We start from the raw sequence: 23467 nt of genomic DNA, 5'->3' as shown, positions 1-23467 counted from the left end.
CCTTTAAGTTTGGTACTCTAGCGGAGGACATCACAGTGGCTTGTGAGGTTCAAGTATTGAGAGCTCACGTCGCGGAAGTTAGAAAACAAAGAAGTCGTAATACTTAGTTGCTATTCATCAGAACACAGAAGATGTAGAAAATACAGCAATGATCGGAGTGCACCGACTTAAACACGCCATCTTGGGCTACTCTAGTCTATCGATAAATTATGAAAACCGTGATCATTTAGGAAACGAACGCAAAAGCTGTTCCGCACATTTTACTAGTGAATTCCACAGCTGTAACAGACACCGAGCAGTTTACTGTGCTCGCCCCATCTGCAGGTGGGAGGCCTGGGACGGCAGACACCTGCCACGTCACACGGGCCTCTCCTGTCGCCGATCCTCAGTTTCGCTCTCGCCTGTCTCTCTTATATATCCTCCCTGGCCCTTTGTGAAGTTTATACTCCTTACTGCTTCGTTTTTTTTTCTGGATTTGAAAATTCAGGAGAGTTTCGGAAGTCTTCTATTAGTGGAGGTGATCTTTTTTGCAACACAAACAATAGGTTGTTATGCATTGCTGATCATACCATAACTAAAAGGAAAAGATGGCACTGTTTCAGGACACGGGGTGGCCTCTTCCCCGACGATCCTGGCAGATAAATTAAACAGTACGGTAACCCTACGCCTGGAACCATCGGAAAAGAGCGTTCTAGGACGCTGAACTCGCCATTTGCCCTCTATGTTCTCAGCCTGCTTTACTATATTGGGTAATGAATGCTGATTACCAAATTACTTTGCTCACTATAATGGTTCCATTCAAGAGGATATCAATTTAGAATTGTAACTCTCCTCATACTTTAATGAAACTAATTGTGAAGTAAGCTCATTAAAAGGTTCTTTATTTGTGGGGCCATATTGTCCGCAATTGCTTTATAGTTCTTGAGGATATTTTCGTTCTGTAGTTGCAACTACAAAAAATACGTGTTTTTCTCACCAGACGCGATTCGCTTTATTGAAATAAAGCGTCATCAGTGGTCTGTTATTAAATTATTTGCATTTTGATTTGTTTTTAAGATCGAAAAAGAGTTCGTTAACAATATTTTGGTTTTTGCTTCCGGTGATTTCCGCTTGATTTCTCGCCTACATCGGGAAATGCCGTCTGCTAGTACATCGTTCATGGTTGTTTTTTCTTCTTTAGACACCGATAATTGTAGTCTAATTTTTGCTTGCTCTGCAGAACTACGCATTTTTTATGTTTTACACAGCACAATTTTTTGCACACCACTATTTTCTGTTTCTTTTCTTACCTCTAAGTGTGTACTGTGGTTTTTGGTCTGTAGTGTTGCCAACATAACCTTGCCACTAGTTTAAATTATGTTGGCAACACTACAAACCACAATAGACAGTTTCGAGTATAAAGACAAGCAGAAAACAGTGGTTTGCGAGAAAACGTGCTGTTTAAAACATAAAAAGTGCATAGTTCCGCAGAGCAAGTAAAAATTAGTCTACAAATATCAGCGTCTAAAGAAGAAAAACATCAACGTGTGCTAGCAGACGGCATTTCCCGATGTAGGCGAGAAATCAAGCGAAAACCACCATAACTAAAAACCAAGATGTTGTTAACGAACAGTTTGTCGATCTTAAAGCAAATCAAAATGTAAATAACTTAATTACAGACCACTGATGATGCTTCACGTCAAAAAAAAGCATTTTTTTCTGGTTGCAACGAAACGACAGAACGAAAATACTTTCTAGAATATTAAAAGGTTATTTTAAAAAAGTATGGCTCTCAAGTCACACAGTATTTACATAACCCGCATTGGCTCAAGTTCCTTTCAAAAATGTACGACTTCGTGGATCAATTCTCTCCACGCAGCATAAACTGCCAGATCTGCGGAAAACAATATAAACGCATCATTTAGACACCTACTGAGTCAGAATGCCGATTTGAAACTTCCTGACAGGTTGAAATTATATGCTGGATTGGGGGTCGTATCCAGGAACTTGGCGTTTCGGGGGCAAATGCTCTGCCGACTGAGCTATCCAAGCACCGCGCACGATCCGTCCTCCCCCTGTTACTCTTCCCCTACCCTCCGACCTTCAGAGATGTTCTCCTGTAAACCTCCCTTTCTTCCGCGAGTACTAGTATCTCCACGCATACCGGAGAACTTCTGTGAAGTTTGGGGAATTTGAGAAGAGGCATTCGCGAAAGTAAAGCGGCTCGACAGTCGTACTCAGGTAGTCCAGTCGGGAGAGTACTTGCTCGAGGCAGACAAAGCTCCCAGGTACAGATCCGGCACACAGTTTTACGCTGCCAGGAAGTTCTTTCTTCTGAATGACATTGATTTTCGCTGTCAGAAAGCCGTTTTTGGTGATGTGTTGCAGCTCTTTGATTGGAGTCACTGTGTTCAGCTGTTATTCAAAGAGAGTCAAACGAACATAGAAAGCGAATTATGCGGTATCTTGACCAGGTCTCGTAACTGAAGTTACATAGAATAATGTGACGTCAGCAAACTGCGCCACCATCTTCAGCAATCAAGAATTGAAGTGACGAGCCAAACAGCTGAAGCGGTAGAGATAAAATTCCAACGTGTAATCGCGCTAGCTCAAATGGAATCCATCGCAACGAAAGAGACATATGGTAGGTAAATATGTGTGTTAACCGGGGACCTAGAAACGACGGAGATGCTCCGTCCTCGCCGCAGCCGCAGTGGTCCACAACCCCACGACGGCTACCGCAGTCCACTTCACCCCTCCGCCGCCCCACACCGAACCCAGGGTCATTGTGCGGTTCGGCCCCTAGTGCCGCCCCACCCAGGGAATTCTCACACCAGACGAGTGTAACCCCTATGTTTGCGTGGTAGAGTAATGGTGGTGTACGCGTACGTGGAGAACTTGTTTGCGGAGCAATCGCCGACATAGTGTAACTGAGGCGGAATAAGGGGAACCAGATCGCATTCCGCGAGGCAGATGGAAAATCGCCTAGAAACCATCCACAGACTGGCCGGTTCACCGGACATCGACACAAATCCGCCGGTCGGTTCCGTGCCGGGGACCAGGCGTTCCTTCCCGCCCGGAAAGCCGTGCGTTAGAAGACATATGGTAGTTACTTAATGAATTAGCTCGTGACAATGCGCATAATGACCTGCACAAAAGGAGTGTCCCGGATGAGCCCAGTACTAGAGGATACGTAGAAGACTACACCAACAACAAGTGATTTACACTACAAAGTAATGGCTCCGACATAGGGCAAGCGGTGCCGTGTTTGTGCCTGTAAAGGTCAGTGTTACGCCAAGCTCAGTGAGTGAAGAGCCATCAGCTGAAGTGGAAATGTGAAGTGCCACTGTGCCCCGCCGACTACAGATGCCGTAATATCAGCCCCTGTGTGACTCTGTAGGGGTCAGAGTGATCAGTCTACAGGAAATGAGAAGGCCATAGATTAACATTTTGGCTCATGCAAGGCTTGCGACTGTGAAACCACTGAACAGAAAAGATTTTGACACAGTGACGAGAGGAACTGTGGCATGAAATGTGGACGCAGATGGGCGCCAATCCGGTAATCCAGTGGTCAAAAACCGAGTGTGATTTTTTGTGAGTGTCTGTGGATCACAAATTCAAGTTCGGTTCGTATGTATTGAGGGCAGTCTATACAAAAACAGGTGTATAAGGATACTAGTAGGACGCGAAGCACTCTCCCTCCTTCAGAGGATGGCTCACGTCATGTTTCAGCGGAACAGTGACCAACCACATGTGGAAGACAACGCGTAGGCCTTCTTCGAAAACGGCCCGCACCATCGCATCATTCACAGGTTGCTCATCGAATGTACCTGTGGTATAATTGGTCGGCAACTAGTTAACATCGAGACGAGTACTTGTGCATCAAATGTAGATGTTGAATAATCACTGTGAAGCACACAGAGAGGCTGCGTACTCGTGTGAGACAGCATTATGGTCACCTCACGGAAAAGGGTCACACTGAGAGTCTCCATTTGGCCAACTGGTCCAACTGCGCTATATCCAAATACACTCCTCAAAATGGAAAAAAGAACACATTGACACCGGTGTGTCAGACCCACCATACTTGCTCCGGACACTGCGAGAGGGCTGTACAAGCAATGATCACACGCACGACACACCAGGAACCGCGGTGTTGGCCGTCGAATGGCGCTAGCTGCGCAGCATTTGTGCACCGCCGCCGTCAGTGTCAGCCAGTTTGCCGTGGCATACGGAGCTCCATCGCAGTCTTTAACACTGGTAGCATGCCGCGACAGCGTGGACGTGAACCGTATGTGCAGTTGACGGACTTTGAGCGAGGGCGTATAGTGGGCATGCGGGAGGCCGGGTGGACGTACCGCCGAATTGCTCAACACGTGGGGCGTGAGGTCTCCACAGTACATCGATGTTGTCGCCAGTGGTCGGCGGAAGGTGCACGTGCCCGTCGACCTGGGACCGGACCGCAGCGACGCACGGATGCACGCCAAGACCGTAGGATACTACGCAATGCCGTAGGGGACCGCACCGCCACTTCCCAGCAAATTAGGGACACTGTTGCTCCTGGGGTAACGGCGAGGACCATTCGCAACCGTCTCCATGAAGCTGGGCTACGGTCCCGCACACCGTTTGGCCGTCTTCCGCTCACGCCCCAACATCGTGCAGCCCGCCTCCAGTGGTGTCGCGACAGGCGTGAATGGAGGGACGAATGGAGACGTGTCGTCTTCAGCGATGAGAGTCGCTTCTGCCTTGGTGCCAATGATGATCGTATGCGTGTTTGGCGCCGTGCAGGTGAGCGCCACAATCAGGACTGCATACGACCGAGGCACACAGGGCCAACACCCGGCATCATGGTGTGGGGAGCGATCTCCTACACTGGCCGTACAACTCTGGTGATCGTCGAGGGGACACTGAATAGTGCACGGTACATCCAAACCGTCATCGAACCCATCGTTCTACCATTCCTAGACCGGCAAGGGAATTTGCTGTTCCAACAGGACAATGCACGTCCGCATGTATCCCGTGCCACCCAACGTGCTCTAGAAGGTGTAAGTCAACTACCCTGGCCAGCAAGATCTCCGGATCTGTCCCCCCTTGAGCATGTTTGGGACTGGATGAAGCGTCGTCTCACGCGGTCTGCACGTCCAGCACGAACGCTGGTCCAACTGAGGCGCCAGGTGGAAATGGCATGGCAAGCCGTTCCACAGGACTACATCCAGCATCTCTACGATCGTCTCAATGGGAGAATAGCAGCCTGCATTGCTGCGAAATGTGGATATACACTGTACTAGTGCCGACATTGTGCATGCTCTGTTGCCTGTGTCTATGTGCCTGTGGTTCTGTCAGTGTGATCATGTGATGTATCTGACCCCAGGAATGTGTGAATAAAGTTTCCCCTTCCTGGGACAATGAATTCACGGTGTTCTTATTTTAATTTCCAGGAGTGTATGTGGAGCATTCGGATGTGTCATTGGCCCGACGTTGGACTGCACTAGAACTTGATGGCAAGCATACTCTCCGTCAGGGTCCGGTCGACCACATCTAATCATTATAAGGGACGAACGCCGTATTATGCACCAAGGACATCGTAACCCGTTCACGCCTGTCCCTGCCGCCTGAGAACAAATAATGGACTCCCTGCAACATTCTGTATCATCCAACACCATTGGTCGGAGACTAGCGCAGCCAGGCTAGAGAATTACCGTCCAGTGCGGAGGTTGCCGTTAACACCACAACACAAAGTGCTGCTACTGGAGTGTTGCCGTGACCAGGTAGCAAGGGCTGCTGATGAATGACGTCACATTATGTTGAGCGATGAATCACGGTCTCCAACAGCACGAGTGTTCATCGTCGATAAGTAAAGCAGCGACCTGGGAAGAGACCCCATCCTCACAATGTTCTGAAGAGGCACAGCGATGATACTCCTGGGGTTATGAAGTGGATAGCCATTTGATATGGCCAACACGTCTGGTAGTGATTGAGAGGAACTCTGACGGCACAACGAGACATCACAGACACTCTGCGTCGTAATACGTTACGTCTCATGAGACAGTATCATGGTATCACTTTTCAGCGTGACAATGGCTGTCCACACATGGCACGTGTCTTTATTGACTGTCTCCGTGATGTTGAGGTATTCCAGTAGCCAGCAAGATCACCAAATATGCTCCCAATAGAAAATTTGTGGGTTGAACTCGGGCGTCAACTCCGTCCTAATGTCATTACCCGTGACATCGAGGACCAGATACAACAGTTACGGGCCATTATGCCTCAGGAGAGAACATAACAGCTTTGACGCCCTACCCAACGAAATCAGTGCATGCATCTAAGGCGGAGTGTGTGCAAACTTTCACTGACAAGTTAGCTTATACTGCCAAGCTCTTTGTAAATTTGACTCGATTTTGTAACCTCCAAAATAACATCACATATCCTCTCAACCCGTTCCACCCGTCAAGTTTCGTTTCTTTTCCTCCTTCCTTCCTAAGGTGCTTCACCTATTTTGTAAAGCAGTGTATCTCCAAATCGTGCAAATTTTGATTTGTGTGTTTCGATGTTCACCTGTAGTACGTAGTGTTTCTGAGAAGAGGAACTAGCATTAAATTCGCTTAGGCGAGTGAGGAAAACATCTTAGAAATACCACTGAAATTCATCAGTGGTCAAGGTCAATTGTCGCCGAGAGGATTGAATCCCGTCACAATAGAGCATGCCAGATCCTGTTATAAATATATGACCACTACAAGGATAGTGGTAGTTGGACTTTAGTTTCGGGTGCTAATATCAGTACGGTAACAACACCCATCTTATCTGTTTGTGATGAACATTGGATAAACTTTCTATTTATTGTAAGCTTTAAACTGAATAATCTGAATATTTAAAATTGAGACTTATAGCAGGTTCATTGAACAACAGAAAAAAATAGTCTGACAAGATTATGAAAACTTCTACTTTATATTTTAGTTTAATCATTCTTTGGATTATAATTGCTTTCCTTTCTAAAGTAATGATGAGAATATATAGATGATTCACACACATATAGTACTATCACAATATCTATTCCTTTTATTCACTGTAAACTTACATTGCCTTAGAAAGCATTCCGCATATCTACATTCACAAAGATACTTGACGCTTTCATCATGAAATATTTTTCAAGATATATTTTAACTGATCGACTCAGTAAGCTCTAATGCTGAAGTAAGGTCAAAGCGAAATCTGTCGCGGAAATGGAGTTCTCAGACTGGCAGTTGTGTCTTTTATATTTTTATAGACAGCAAGTAGAGCGAAAATGACTACAGCGATGCCGGTCGCGGTAGCCGAGCGGTTCTAGGCGCTACAGTCTGGAACCGCGTGACCATTACGGTCGCAGATTCGAATCCTGCCTCGGGCGTGGATGTGTGTGATGTCCTTAGGTTAGTTAGGTTTAAGTAGTTCTAAGTTCTAGGGGACTCATGACCTAAGAAGTTAAGTCCCATAGTGCTCAAGGCTATTTTTTGTTCTATTTTTATTTTTATTTTTTTTTTAACTACAGCGATGTCTGAACTACGCGCGCGATCGTATTTGGAATCTAACTCGATCGACAATCAAAGATATGGAACTCGTGGAAAAATTGCTCGAAATAAAACTATGTGTTATACCAGTTTGACATGTCTGAGGGTTTTTAATATTGTGATATATAGTATTGTGCCTTGCCCGCGACGTTATAGCATACTATTTTCTATTGAAGTATTAAGACTTAAAGATATAATTTAAGCACTAAGTCAATGAACTGCGCTGGAAGTGAGCGAATATGTACGCCCAGAATAATGTGAGCGGGGTATCATTATTATCTGTGTTTTGTTCTGTGTAAGAATGCGCGCCCGTCTTTTCTCTCCTCTTCTTCTTCTTTAATGGCGCGCCTTTCCCAGAGCATCTTACGCTATCAGGCTCCTATTTTCTTCCACTTTGTTCAAATGAACTAAACTTGTATTCCTGTTAAGAATGTATTTAATCATTCCATTATTATCGCCAATTGCGACTACTGATAGGGTCTTATTATGAATACTTTATTCTTTCGCCCCAGAGTTCAGTCAAGAATATTGTAATTTACAAGTATTTCTCCGAAATACGGCACAATTCTTTGTTATGTTCGAAACTGCGAGAATTATTCACAAAATGTAAGATTTCAGTTCAAAAAAGTTATTTTGTTAAATAATAATTGGTTAATTTAACATTTCTATTTTCATTTTGTAGTAGCAATCACAAATTACCAATTTATAAATGTTATAAATTTTAGTACATTTTTTCCTTACGATGCCAACGCGATACTAACGAAATTAAATTAAATCGTTCTGAATCACTCGCGAGGAGAGAAGCTAGTTAAAAAATTTCCTTGAGATTACAAAAAAACAAACGAAACGCTTTTCAGCACGGTACAAATCTACTGACCTTCACTTCAAGCAATAAAAGGTAAAGAAGAGTAGAATAAACTAAAACGTGGCGTGTGTGAAATACTTAATTCGTTTACCGTTAGTTATTAATAAGAACTGATACCTCTAGTTAATCCACGTACTAATAATTGTGTGTGATATTTAAGTAATAAAAATAACCAGTCTCATGCTCATATTTAAAAATAAAAAAAATCAAGAACAATTGGGATACATTAAATTGAAGAAATTCTGCTTAATAATCAAATATTTCCTCCCCCCATGAACCATGGACCTTGCCATTGGTGGGGAGACTTGCGTGTCTCAACGATACAGATGTAGGTGCAACCACAACGGAGGGGTATCTGTTGAGAGGCCAGACAAACGTGTGGTTCCTGAAGAGGGGCAGCAGCCTTTTCAGTAGTTGCAGGAGCAACAGTCTGGATGATTGACTGATCTGGCCTTGTAACATTAACCAAAATGGCCTTGCTGTTGTGGTACTGCGAACGGCTGAAAGCAAGGGGAAACTACAGCCGTAATTTTTCCTGAGGGCATGCAGCTTTACTGTATGGTTAAATGATGATGGCGTCCTCTTGAGTAAAATATTCCGTAGGTAAAATAGTCCCCCATTCGGATCTCCGGGCGGGGACTACTCAAGAGGACGTCGTTATCAGGAGAAAGAAAACTGGCGTTCTACGGATCGGAGTGTGGAATGTCAGATCCCTTAATCCGGCAGGTAGGTTAGAAAATTTAAAAAGGGAAATGGATAGGTTAAAGTTGGATATAGTGGGAATTAGTGAAGTTCGGTGGCAGGAGGAAAAGACTTCTGGTCAGGTGAATACAGGATTATATATACAAAATCACATAGGGGTAATGCAGGAGTAGGTTTAATAATGAATAAAAAAAATAGGAGTACGGGTAAGCTTCTACAAACAGCATAGTGAACGTATTATAGTGGACAAGATAGACACGAAGCCCATGCCTAGTACAGTAGTACAAGTTTATATGCCAACTAGCTCTGCAGATGATGAAGAAATTGAAGAAATGTATGATGAGGTAAAAGAAACCATTCAGGTAGTGAAGGGAGACAAAAATTTAATAGTTACGGGTGACTGGAATTCGAGAGTAGGAAAAGGGAGAGAAGGAAACATAGTAGGCGAATACGGATTGGGGCTAAGAAATGAAAGAGGAAGCCATCTGGTAGAATTTTGCACAGAGCGTAACTTAATCATAGCTAACACTTGGTTCAAGAATCATAAAAGAAGGTTGTATACACAGAAGAATCCTGGAGATACTAAAAGGTATCAGATAGATTATATAATGGTGAGACAGAGATTTAGGAACCAGGTTTTAAATTGTAGGACATTTCCAGTGGCAGATGTGGACTCTGACCACAATCTATTGGTTATGCACTGTAGATTAAAACTGAAGAAATTGCAAAAAGGTGGGAATTTAAGGAGATGGGACCTGGATGAACTGACTAAACCAGAGGTTGTACAGAGTTTCAGGGACAGCATGAGGGAACAGTTGACAGGAATGGGGGAAAGAAATACAGTAGAAGACGAATGGGTAGCTCTGAGGGATGTAGTAGTGAAGGCAGCAGACGATCATGTAGATAAAAAGACGAGGGCTAGTAGAAATCCTTGGGTAACAAAAGAAATATTGAATTTAATTGATGAAAGGAGAAAATATAAAAATGCAGTAAATGAAGCAGGCAAAAAGGAATACAAACGTCTCAAAAATGCGATCGATATGAAGTGCAAAATGTAAGGATGTGGAGGCTTATCTCACTAGGGGTAAGATAGATACTGCCTACAGGAAAATTAAAGAAACCTTTGGAGAAAAGAGAGCCACTTCTATGAATATCAAGAGCTCAGATGGAAACCCAGTTCTAAGCAAAGAGGAGAAAGCAGAAAGGTGGAAGGAGTATATAGAGGGTCTATACAAGGGCGATGCACTTGAGGACAATATTATGGAAATGGAAGAGGATGTAGATGAAGACGAATGGGAGATACGATACTGCGTGAAGAGTTTGACAGAGCACTGAAAGACCTGAGTCGAAACAAGGCCCGGGTAATAGACAAAATTCCATTAGAACTACTGACGATTTGGGAGAGACAGTCCTGACAAAACTCTACCATCTAGTGAGCAAGATGTACTAGACAGGCGAAATATCCTCAGACTTCCAAAAGAATATAATAATTCCAATCCCAAAGAAAGCAGGTGTTGACAGATGTGAAAATTATCGAACTATCAGTTTAATAAGTCACAGCTGCAAAATACTAATACGAATTATTTACAGCCGAATAGAAAAAATGGTAGATGCCGACCTCGGGGAAGATCAGTTTGGATTCCATAGAAATGTTGGAACACGTGAGGCAATACTGACCTTACGACGTATCTTAGAAGAAAGATGAAGGAAAGGCAAACCTACGTTTCTAGCATTTGTAGACTTAGAGAAAGCTTTTGACAATGTTGATTGAAATACTCTCTTTCAAATTCTAAAGCTGGCAGGGGTCAAATACAGGGAGCGAAAGGCTATTTAAAATTTGTACAGAAACCAGATGGCAGTTATAAGAGTCGAGGGACATGGAAGGGAAGCAGTGGTTGGGAAGGGAGTAAGACAGGGTTGTAGCCTCTCCCCGATATTATTCAATCTGTATATTGAGCAAGCAGTAAAGGAAAAATTCTGAGTAGGTATTAAAATCCATGGAGAAGAAATAAAAACTCTGAGGTTCACCGATGACATTGTAATTCTGTCAGAGACAGCAAAGGACTTGGAAGAGCAGTTGAACGGAATGGACAGTGTGTTGAAAGGAGGATATAAGATGAACATTAACAAAAGAAAAACGAGGATAATGGAATGTAGTCGAATTAAGTCGGGTGATGCTGAGGGAATTAGATTAGGAAATGAGATACTTAAAGTAGTAAAGGAGTTTTGCTATTTGGGGAGCAAAATAACTGATGATGGTCGAAGTAGAGAGGATATAAAATGTAGACTGGTAACGGTAAGGAAAGTGTTTCTGAAGAAGAGAAATTTGTTAACATCGAGTATAGATTTAAGTGTCAGGAAGTCGTTTCTGACAGTATTTGTATGGGATGTAGCCTTGTATATAAGTGAAACACGGGGGATAAATAGTTTAGACAAGAAGAGAATATAAGCTTTCGAAATGTGGTGCTACAGATGAATGCTGAAGATTAGATGGGTAGATCACATAACTAATGAGGCAGTATTGAATAGAATTGGGGAGAAGAGGAGTTTGTGGCACAACTTGACAAAAAGAAGGGACCGGTTAGTAGGACATGTTCTGAGGCATCCTGGGATCACAAATTTAGCATTGGAGGGCAGCGTGGAGGTTAAAAATCGTAGAGGGAGACCAAGGGATGAATACACTAAGCAGATTCAGAAGGATGTAGGCTGCAGTAGATACTGGCAGATGAAGGAGCTTGCACAGGATAGATTAGCATGGAGAGCGGCATCAAACCAGTCTCAGGACTGAAGACCACAACAACAATCAAATATTTATTCAGTTACAGAGTTATTACAAATATATAAATATACTAAAGCTTATTTTACATTCATTACAATTTATGCTACCTGAAGCATAAATTTCCATAATTCCATAATCATACCCAACTATATTTATAAAATATGGTAGTTACAGCTTTAGCATAGATACTGTGAGTGTGTTCTATACTTGCAAGATATTTAGGTACTGTGATGATTACAAATTAAATGGTGAAGGAATTAAATTGATACATTAGAAGAATTAAACTTAATGTCTACTTACAAATAGGTGACTGCGGATTAGATACTGAGTAAACATGTTTGGGGCCAAGATGGCGAATGTCAGTTGCAAGGAAAAGTAATTTACATGAATTAAAACCGCAAGAAAATCACTTGCTTTTCGGATGTTACTTATTCACGCTTGTGTGTCTGTGGGTCTGCCGCATTCGTCCAATTATTCCATTCCAAGTTCTCGTTTGTGTGACAGCAACTTTGCCATCAGTTTGGGCTCTTCTCGCTATAATTGTTAGTATATAGTAATATTTCTGCTAAAAGTTGAAAAGTAACTGCGGACAAGAAAACATTTCAAGAGAAGAATGGCAGCTGTTTGCTTTTCTCTATCGACGCACTGTTGTGCTGGTCTGTGTTAGCGGCAGTGCTCTGCTCCTGTGGCCTGCAACCTCCCGCGCTAGTAAGTTGAAATGGATGCTGCCATCCAGGCGTCACGGCGTACACCTTGCTGGAGCGCAACCGTGCGGTGTTGGGGCACATGCCTAACTGCTCACGAGCTTACTACATTACCTTAGTCGTTTGGTGCTTTCAAAGGAAGTGTGGAAAAGATTCAGAGTAGTATGTTTAACCACAATACAGAGAACTGGCTTAACATAACGCAATACTATTGTATTACAGTACTATTTCTAATTCCTAAATAACTCAAACATTTCTGCAAAAAAAAAAAGAAAAAAATTGCATCATCGTTAATGTATACGAGTATTAGAACCAAGAGGACCCAAACAGGACCTTGATGTATTCCATGTCTGATTGTTTCAATTTCTGAGTGCTTATTATTATGTGAATGACATCGGTCTGATACATTTTGCTTTCTTCATTTGTATAAGATAAAAAATGTGAATCTCCTGTGTCTACTGTCCTATAACATTTTAAGTTTTGCATAAAGATGTTATGGTTCACACACAGTCAAAAGCCTTATTCACCTCACAAATTATTCTCACTGCATGTAATCTCTGATTTATTTATCCTGGTATACCATCTGTCAAGGTAAATGTAGCGCTTTCAGCTGATAGACCTTTCTGAAATCCAAACTGTTTGGTACTGCATATGTTTTGCTTTACTAACTGGTCTTTAAGTACATTGTATTTGCTCTTCTAAATTTTTTTGAAAATCTTGTCAGTAATGAGGTAGGTCGATAATTCTTTATTAATGTTTTGGCCCGTTTTTTTGAGAAGAGATTCAATAACATCACATTTAAGCCTCTCTGAAAAAGTACCACTGCGTAAAGATTTATTGTATAAGTAACTCAACGTGTTACTAATTTTAGCTGGATAACATTCCATTATTTTACTGTCGGCTGCATCATAACCACTTGAGTATTTATTTTCAAGAGAATTGATTACAATGAAATGTGGAGATGTGAGACAGTGAAACCTAAATTATCTGCCAACGACAGAATAAGAGTTATTGAAAGTTCTGTAACTTTGGGACTATCTTTGATAAGTTTATTACCCACCTTTAAAAACTTCTTCATATTTTGAAAAAAATTTTCTTGTCTAATGTTTAATGTTTAAAAAATACTTCGTACTCTATCTTCTGATTGAGCTTATTTTTTCTTGAAAGTGGGTAGATTTTGATGATGTGATGACTTTGCTTCGAATTTTATAATATAGTTGTCAATGTGATTTAACCCTGTTATAATCTGCGTCCCTTGATGCCAAGAAAATCCGTTCTTACTGAAGGGGCCTCAGTCGCAACAAGGAGAATGTTAGTTTTAGCAAGAATAACACTTCCTTAAGTCCTATGTCGAAAGAATCTCGGCGCCATGCTCATAAAGCAAGGAAATCAACACTAAAGTATCGTAACTCCATGTACTGATTCTCTTTCTTTGTATAACAGCAGCAACACAAGCCAGTTGGCTCGCAGACTTGAATTAAAAGGTCGCTGTAATTAGGCTCATACTTTCCTTCCTTACGACAGAGACTTCAATGTTGCAAAACAGCCGCTAAGGAAGCATGACTGAATCTACAATGTCCATCAGATATCATAGTTCATTGTAAATGGCAGGAAAACAAATTTACTTCTCATCGAGGAAGTGGGGATATCAGAGGATCCTGATTTTAAAACTTTCTTGTAAATCTCGAGACGACAAAATGCAGTTTAATGTCAGCAGCTTCAACGATTTCATCTATGACGCCAAATTGCCTGGTTGCGTTGTTGCCAGAGAGTTCATTGATGGTATGATCAAACATACTTTTCGAGTGGCTCAACCAGGGCGACTTGTGCCCAATTTACCCCCCCCCCCCCCATCCTAGCATAGCCACCAGGATATGTTCTAATAAAATATGCTAAGCTGAGTGATGTGAGAAAATTGCTTCGTTGCGTGCCTGAAGTGTATAAGTAATTTTATGGCGATCTTTATGCGTAGGCTGCGGGCGAAAATGAAACGAATAATGTCTTTCCAAATAAACACAAAATGATTGCAGCTGATAAGTTTGCAGATTTAAAGAGTCTACAAATATTGGAAGAGGTTGCTGATAACCTTATTTGATGAAGTCTCTACTTAACTACAATATCTGAAGATGCACGGCATTGTAATTACTTTCACGCTTAATGCCACTCTATGTGGTCCCATGTTTCTGGGTCTCCGTGGTTCTTCTGCGTATTCTGGCGGAAATCTAGGAAAACATTAAAAAACTGAATATAAATACACGATAGGAAAAAAAACAACGCACCAAGAAGGAATTACCCGAGTGGAACGGAATCATTGGATGTGCTGTACATGAGCAGACAAACCAATGATTACAGAAAAATTGGAGGATTTATTCAAGAGAAAAAGCTTCACATACTGAGCAAGTCAACAACGCTCTCATCCACCTCTGTCCCTTACGCAAGCAGTTAGTCGGCTTGGCACTGATTAATAGAGTTGTCCTGCTGAGGGAAATCGATCCAAAGCCTGTCCAGTTGGCACGCTAAATCGTCAGAATTCCGAACTGGCTTGGTGACCCTGCCCATAATTCTCCAAACATTCTCAATTGGGGAGAGGTTCGGCGACCTTGCTGGCCAAGGAAGAGTTTGGGAAGCATCGAGACAAGAAGTAGAAACTCTCGCAGTGTGCGGGCAGGCATTATCTTGCTTAAATGTAAGCCCAAGATGACTTGCCATGAAGGACAACAAAACGGGGCGTAGAATACCGTCTGTACCGCTGTGCTACAAGTGAGCCACGGGCGACAACCGAAGGGGTCCTGCTATGAAAAGAAATAGCACCCAGACCATCATTCCTGGTTGTCGGGCCATACGGCGAGCGAAAGTCAGTTTGGTATCTCACCGCTTTCTGGGCCTTCTCCAGACACTTCTTCGCTGGCCATTGGGGCTCAGTTCGAAGCGGGCAACTCTACTCCAGTCAATAATATTCCAGGCCGAAGACGTGTGTGGAGACGCCCCGGGTCTTTGTGTCACTGGTTGCAATAATGAGCACTGTTGGTTCAAATGGCTCTGAGCACTATGGGACTTAACAACTGAGGTCATCAGTCCCCTAGGACTTAGAACTACTTAAACCTAACTATCCTAAGGAATCAGACACATCCATGCCCGAGGCAGGATTCGAACCTACGACCGTAGCGGTCGCGCGGTTCCAAACTGTAACGCCTAGAACCGCTCGGCCAATCCGGACGGCATGAGCGCTGTGTGGGTATTGTTATCGCTGCCATACTTCAACTGTTACACAATGTCTTACCAGGAAATGAAGTTGTTAAAGAGTCAACCTGCCTTTATCTATAGTGAGAGACAGACTACTGCATGACGTAGTCTGAATCACTCATTTTGTTCAAACTTATTCGATGTGTCTAGTATTTGACGTACATGAACGATTTAAATTCGGTGAGACAGGGCCAAGCAACTAATTGCTTCCTCAGTCTGTCATTTTATTAATCCTTTTCACTGTAAAGATGACCCTTTGAGTTGCAGACAAGCACAACAAAAGGAATGTTACACGTTACATTCACACAAGCAAGCACACGTGACCGCTTCAACCGGCAGCTTCGACTGGAACTCATGTGTGCATGTAATGTGCATGCTCGTGTAAATGTGTGTTTGCCGAAGGCTTTCTTTCGGTGAGTGCCAGTCACCCAGAAAGAGCCTCAGTCCATCATCTTTGTTTTATCTCTCACACTTGGCTAAGATTTGAATATCAAGTAATGTTTTAAAATAATAAGAAGGCTACCAGTTACTATGACCCAGGCCTACGTGTCTCAACTGGTAAAAACGGAACCCTTATAGGATCACTTTGTTGTCCGTCTGTCTCTGTGTCCGACTGTTAAAAAATCCTTTTTGTCAGGAACGGGTAGACTATCCAAGTCGAATTTTGTGTTACACACTAACTCACTCATCAAAACCTACAGTGTAGTTTCCACTGGTCTACAATCATAAAAATTGGCAAGAAGCAAGGTTCCACAGCACAAGTAAAGGAAAAAAAATACGAAAGTTATTAATTTTTAATTATACCAGACGGAAAAAAATTGTCGTTTGTTAGCTTACTGTCTTACCTTCGTCTTTTGATTCCTCTTTCGTCAGAATCGCTTTAATGTATCAAATTGAAATTTATGTCACGTACTAGGGTCTACAGCCACTTTCCGGTGTAAAACATTTAGGCATCTAAGTCAGTACAGTCAAAGGATTCGGCATTTATGTCACACATTTTGACGGTGGCAAACTCACTCAGTAAAGTCTAGAGGGTTCTTCTCGTTGACGTAGACTCACGAGATTTGGCAACAGCCAAAGTTCCGCAGTACAAGCAGAGGGAAATAAATCCTAAAATGTTTGTAATCACACCAGACGATAAAAACATTTTTTATCTTTTACATGACTATCTGTCCATCTGTTGCCAGCCCGTTTCTCTGGAATAGGTTGACATGTCAAGTCCCTTGGCAGCGTAAAAAATATAAAAGTGTTAATATATTAACTAAGTTGAAAAATACGCCCCTCCTCCCCGCCCACCCTCTCCCTACCTCCCCCCCCCCCCCCGAGTCCTTTTGTATTCCCCTCCTCTGCCTTCCCCACTCCCTGTCACATTTGCCCAGCACCCCCCTCCCCCTCTTATGGGTCCTCGTCCTCCATCGGCTCCTTTCACCCATCCCCCCTTTGTTTCTCCTCTCCTTTTCCACTTTTTATTTACCCATCTTCTGTCCAGGTTCCCCCCACCTGACCTCGGCTATGGTATGTCATATTTGCCAACATTTTAGTGCAGTGTTCAAGTGAATGTTGAGTGTCTCGTCTTTCCAAAGTGTTGCGAACAGAAATCATGCTGTCGCTGGGTGTGAATTTTATGTCTCTTGCGAACAGAAACCAGACTGTCACCATGTTTTTTAATTGTCTTTCTATTATTTGACCTGTCTGCTTCATATGTATTTTAGTAGCATCATCATCCCTTTGTTTCTATATTTTAAGTTCCACGATTTTTTCCTCCATGTTACCATTTAAGTCTTCGATTTTATCGCCTGTTTTTATTATTTATTATCTTCCTCTTTTTAAAACAAATTCTGTAGGCTGAAGAGCGGCATACTAAGCTTCTGCCAGCCCACCCCCTTCGAGGGGAATCGAAACTCAATAAAGAAAGAAAAAAACTTGAAAGATATGGTCATATTTGTCACGTATTTCAATATGTTGGCAGGATGGATGTTGATAGCAAATAACACTCGCCAAAATTCTCGGTTCCCGGGATGGATGAACTATCTGTTTGCATAATTAACTTTGTACAAAACCCTCGGTGTCTACATCGCATTATGCGATATTTTTATTTTTAGTTTTTTAATTTAGGAGACATGTGTAGGGAATTAAAATATTTATCATTTTACTCAGCCGGGCTGAGGTACGTAAGGTCTGCACTATCCAAGTAAAATCTTTTGTTCGTTTTGCAGTGATGCCATTTGCAGTCCAGGGATTACACTGAATCGTACTACAAGATGAAGTGGTGTAGACACTAGGAGTTTCTACATCTACATCTACATCTACATTTATACTCCGCAAGCCACCCAACGGTGTGTGGCGGAGGGCACTTTATGTGCCACTGTCATTACCTCCCTTTTCTGATCCAGTCGCGTATGGTTTACGGGAAGAACGACTGTCTGCAAGCCTCGGCCTATCGATCCTTTTGGCTTGGAGAGTTTCCAGCAAGAGGTGTCAGAAAAGTTACCACAGGGATAACTGGCTTGTGGCGGCCAAGCGTGCGCGCTCGAATCTCTCTAATTTTACATTCGTGAACTCCTCAGAAGGTATAAGTAGGGGGAAGCAATATATTCGATACCTCATCGAGAAACGCACCCTCTCGAAACCTGGCGAGCAAGCTACACCACGATGCAGAGCGCCAATCTTGCAGAGTCTGCCACTTGAGTTTGCTAAACATCTCCGTAACGCTATCACGGTTACCAAATAACCCTGTGACGAAATGCGCCGCTCTTCTTTGGATCTTCTCTATCTCTTCCGTCAACCCGACCTGGTACGGATCCCACACTGACGAGCAATACTCAAATAGAGGTCGAACGAGTGTTCGCTCTTCTTTGGATCTTCTCTATGTCTTCCGTCAACCCGACCTGGTACGGATCCCACACTGACGAGCAATACTCAAATAGAGGTCGAACGAGTGTTTTGTAAGCCATTTCCTTTGTTGATGGACTGCATTTTCTAAGGACTTGTAACGTCTCTTAGCAAAAGACATATTATGTAATAAAGAGAAAACATTGTGTGTCATGTTTTGTTCTTGTATAGGATTATGTACTTTTTTTATTTAGATAATATCTGTGTCGGCGAGTACTGAAACCACCATAGACGATACTTATTAAATATCAAACGAAGATGAGAATAGGTGACTAGTATAAATAGTAAAAAAAGAACATTAATTTCTCTGTCGTCTTCTTGTAGTTATGTGAGTAGGAAGAGTCTGTGACGTTACATTGTACGCTTGCATAGCATTCTTTTGTCAAGATTGTGAGAGGGACGCCATTAGACATAAACTTGGAAAGGTGTGTAATTAATTGATTTGTTTAAATGTTTTGAATAGAGTTACTTAGTGAAACCTTGCATTATGATTTGTAATAAGCTTACCTGGTATTTTATCCCATCCGTTTAAGACATTTTCAGTTATTTAAATATTATTCGCGGTGCAGAACTGCGCTACGAACGAACGAGCCGCTGCCGCAGGGCATTCAAACTGCATTAAATGAAATCTATCATACCGCAAAGAAGCGGGCAGGTAATAGTGAAGTAAAATTATTTCTTTCAGCTTTCGGAATAGCAGAGGAGCAGATTTTATGATGTGTTTTACAGGTTGACGCGGGCTGCTGATAATATATTACTAACAGTGCAAAACGATAATTTACCTTCATAACATAAAAGAAATCTCCTTATAGTAACATCTTTTTGTCCGATAATAGTGTCATGTTCTCGTGTTAGTCGTGGTAATTATTGATGTTTTACTGTTAACAAAAATCCACTGCAAATTTTTGATGTTGAACAATCATTGCGTACTGTAACATCAGTATTGATAACGAAATAATTTGCATTAACCTTTTCAATAACTATAAAGTAAGGAAGATATGTTGAACTTTATAGTGAGTTACAGTAACGAAAAAATGTTCCTTTAATAGAAAGCCAGATCCAGAATAATATGAACATAATATATTTTGTTTTGTTGAAAATTAATGATCCAAATAAAGTCACAGCACAGCATCACTAAAAGGTATTTCGAGGCTCTTTTCGTAGTAACATAGTTTATTTCATATATTAGTTGTTACGCGAGTAATAATAAAACAAATCAAATAATAATAGAGCCTCAAATAATAATAGAGACTCTCCCAATGAATCTCAACCTGGCACCCGCCTTACCAACAATTAATTGCATATGATCATTCCACTTCAAATCGTTCCGCACGCATACTCCCAGATATCTTACAGAAGTAAAATCTATCAGTGTTTGTTCCGCTATCGTATAATCATACAATAAAGGATCGTTCTTTCTATGTTTCGTTTATTGAAGGTGTTACAGCACAGAGAGTTTGGCTGGGAGCCAGGCGGCAGGCGGCAGGCGGCAGGCTTCAGGAGCTCAGGAGGCGTGCGGCTCGCCGCGCTCCCTGTCGCGGTCGCGGTCGCGCTCCCTGCCGGCCCTGCCCGCGGCGCGGCCGGCGCCGGCCTGTGCGGGCGCCTTCAGCACGGCGGGGTCCAGGTGGTTCAGCGGCGCCTCGCTCCAGTCCACCGGCGCCGGCGGCGGCGACTGCTGCACCAGGTGCGGCGCCACCAGCACCATCATTTGCTGCCGGCACAACCGACACACACGATCTCTCGGTGACGCCGATCTCCTCGAGCGGTTGCACAGAGCTAAGTGAACCCATTCAGCTGCCAATTAAGTAATGGGGAGAGTATCAAAAAGAACTACCCCATTTAAAAAAAAACTCGTAACTATTCTGTTATTTGAAATATGTGGGTGAACAACTTACTGTTGGAAATACCAAACTCTCGAGATTCACATGGTTCCGTATCCGGCAGGTAGCAGCAGTGTGCGCCCACTTCAGTTCTAGTACAAACGGTGTCACGACAACTGAAATTTCCCACAATGATTTGCTCTGCTGATGAGCATTCTAATTTATAAACAGGAAATATTAAATTTTATTAACGATAACTAATTTTCGGTGTAAGCTGGCAAATTCTATCGTGTTTTCTTTGCACATGTCTGCCACGAAACTTGTAAATGTGCGAAATAATTTTTCTAAATAATAACCTGTATTGTTGTAAAATAAGGGGGTTTTCACAAAATCATTTAGCAGTTAGATTTCCAGAGTCTCAAATATGCTGTGTTTCATCATTAATCAACCCCACTTCTGGACACTAATAAGAAAAAATACTTTTCTTTGCAAAATTTTACCCTGCCCTTTAAAAGCTAGCCATCATACAAACCAAAAACAATATATTTACCTCTGAATGACTTCTTCCAGAACTTTGCTTCAGAATCTACAAAAGGTAAATCTCATGTTGCTAACTTGGCTTATAAAAGTTACTATTTACTGTCAATAGAAGTCATCTCAATTATAAGATATTCTATTTAACAAGATTTAACATTCTTTCAAGTAATATAAATAGAAAGTTATATTTTAAGCGTTTTGCACAGTGCGGGTCAGTAACAACTATTCAGCGTGACTGTCCTACAGCACAGAGCATTACCCGATGGCATGAATGGTTCAGAGGAACAGTTGTTTATGTAAAGGAAATCGCCAGGCCGTCCCCGAGTGTCTGACGCAGTCCTCGAACTCGTTCGCCATAGTTTCATATGGAGTCCGCAGAAACCAGTTTGCCGTGCAGCTCGACGAATCAACATGCCCCCGATGTCCGTTTGGCGTATGATGCGTCGACGTTTAGCACGTGGAACCACACTGCAAACTCTTCATGAAGATGACAAACAACATCGTGTGGAGTTCTGTAATTTCGTTCTCGGCAAAATGGAGGATGACAGTTTTCTTCCACACTTAGTGTTTAGTGACCTTTTTTTCCTTTGTTGTTATTCCATGCCTCAGATGAGGCAGGCTGGCAACGGCCTACATATGCCGCTCTTCGCCCAGTAGATACAACATATAAACATAGAAACATAAAAAGCATGGTAATACATGATGAACATTACACAATATATTAGAAGTCGTTCGATGGAAGGCACTGTACACAAAGGATGTCACCAGTTGAACAGACAAAGACATCCAGTTGGAGATGTGAACATAGGAGATCACCAACGAAAACACTGTAGCACACAATGAAGAAACACTGATGCACGGAAACACTGGTGACAATCATTGGCGAAGCACTCATACACACACTGATGAAGAGGCGGAAAGGAATGTCTCCAGGTGGAACAGAGAGGTAGGAAGGCGGGAAGAAGGGGGGGGGGGGGTGGAGCCAGTGGGAAAAAGAAGGGAGAGTAGGGGGAGAGGGTAGGGGTTGGAAGCCTGGGGATGGAGTGGAAGTGGGAGACGTGGGAAAGAGGAGGGGGTAAACGAAGGTGAGGAGGGAGAGAGGGAGCCCTGGGGGAAAAGGGGGGGAGAGTCAGAGCTGGAAGGAGGGGTAGATGGACGCAATAAGGACATCATCAGGGAGGGGGCGTAGACATAAGCCAACCTGGCAAGGGTATGGAGGGTGTGAAGATGGAGAGCAGGTGGGATGCAAAAATATAGGCGTGGCAGCGGGCTGGGATGGGTGAAGATGGAAGAGACAAACAGGTGTGGGGGATCGAGCTTGTGGGAGGTGTAAAGGATTCGTATCCATTCGAGGAAAAGGAAAAGGTGCGAGAAGGGAATCAAGTTGTATAGGATCTGCGTGGGGGACGGGAGACGGATGTGATAGGCGAGTTGAAGCGCATAGTGTTCAAGGATTTGGAGGGACTTATAGTAGGTGGAAGGGTGTTAAGTGACGACGCAACATTCCATCTATTTCGCGAGGTAAACTGTCATAATGTGATAATATGGGCACGGAACAATCATATGAGGTTGTACATCATCAGAGGGACACTCCAAAATTTAACGTGTTTTTTGCAGTTTCATGCAAAAAGGTGCATGGTCCATTTTTTGCCGAGTACACTGTTACAGGAAGCACATATCTCGATATGATTGAGAAATTTCTTTTCCCACAGTTGCAGACTGATTCGAACTACTTCATTTACCAACAGGATGGGGCACCGCCACACTGGCATCTGGAAGTGCGGGAATTTTTAAATCAAAGGATTACTGAAAGATGGATCAGTCACACTGGACTAAATGATTCAGATTTTCATTACCGGACTGCATGTGATTATATCTTGTGGCGGTTCATTAAAGACTCTGTTTATGTGCCTCTGTTATCAACAACAATCAATGAACTGAGACATCGCATAACAGCATCTGTGGAACCTATAACTCAAGACATGATCGCTGCACTGAGGGAACAATCTGAATACCGCATTGAAATATGCCGTGCATCTCAAGGGAGGCATATTGAACGCATTTGAAAAGTAATGAAACAAAACTTTTTGAACTTCCCGTTCACCAAACAACCAAGTTCATTTTATATGTTCATTAGTTTCTGAAATACATACTTGGCGTGGCCGAGTGGTTCTAGGCGCTACAGTCCGGAACCGCGAGACCGCTACAGTCGCACGTTCGAATCCTGCCTCAGGTATGGATGGGCGTGGTGTCCTTAGGTTAGTTAGGTTTAGATAGTTCTAAGTTCTAGGGGACTGATGACCTCAGAAGTTAAGTCCCATACTGCTCAGAGCCATTTGAACCAACAAACTTGGCACAGCAAATGCTTCTTTTTGATACACCATGTATTATAACTCATTATTGAA

The 23467-nt window shown here is 42.7% G+C and overlaps 1 protein-coding gene across 1 annotated transcript in view; it reads right to left on the bottom strand.

Annotated features, from left to right (window-relative positions):
* Positions 1 to 23467, bottom strand: part of LOC126273338 (tubulin polyglutamylase complex subunit 2) — a 161048-nt gene that overhangs the window by 73050 nt on the left and 64531 nt on the right. The window contains exon 5 of the mRNA XM_049976885.1: positions 20270 to 20416. Within this exon, the coding sequence (XP_049832842.1) occupies positions 20270 to 20416 (147 nt within the window). The remainder of the gene's footprint in view (positions 1 to 20269; positions 20417 to 23467) is intronic.

Source organism: Schistocerca gregaria, chromosome 5 (assembly GCF_023897955.1).
Source record: "Schistocerca gregaria isolate iqSchGreg1 chromosome 5, iqSchGreg1.2, whole genome shotgun sequence".
NCBI lineage: Eukaryota > Metazoa > Arthropoda > Insecta > Orthoptera > Acrididae > Schistocerca > Schistocerca gregaria.
This window is presented reverse-complemented; position numbering and strand designations above follow the sequence as displayed.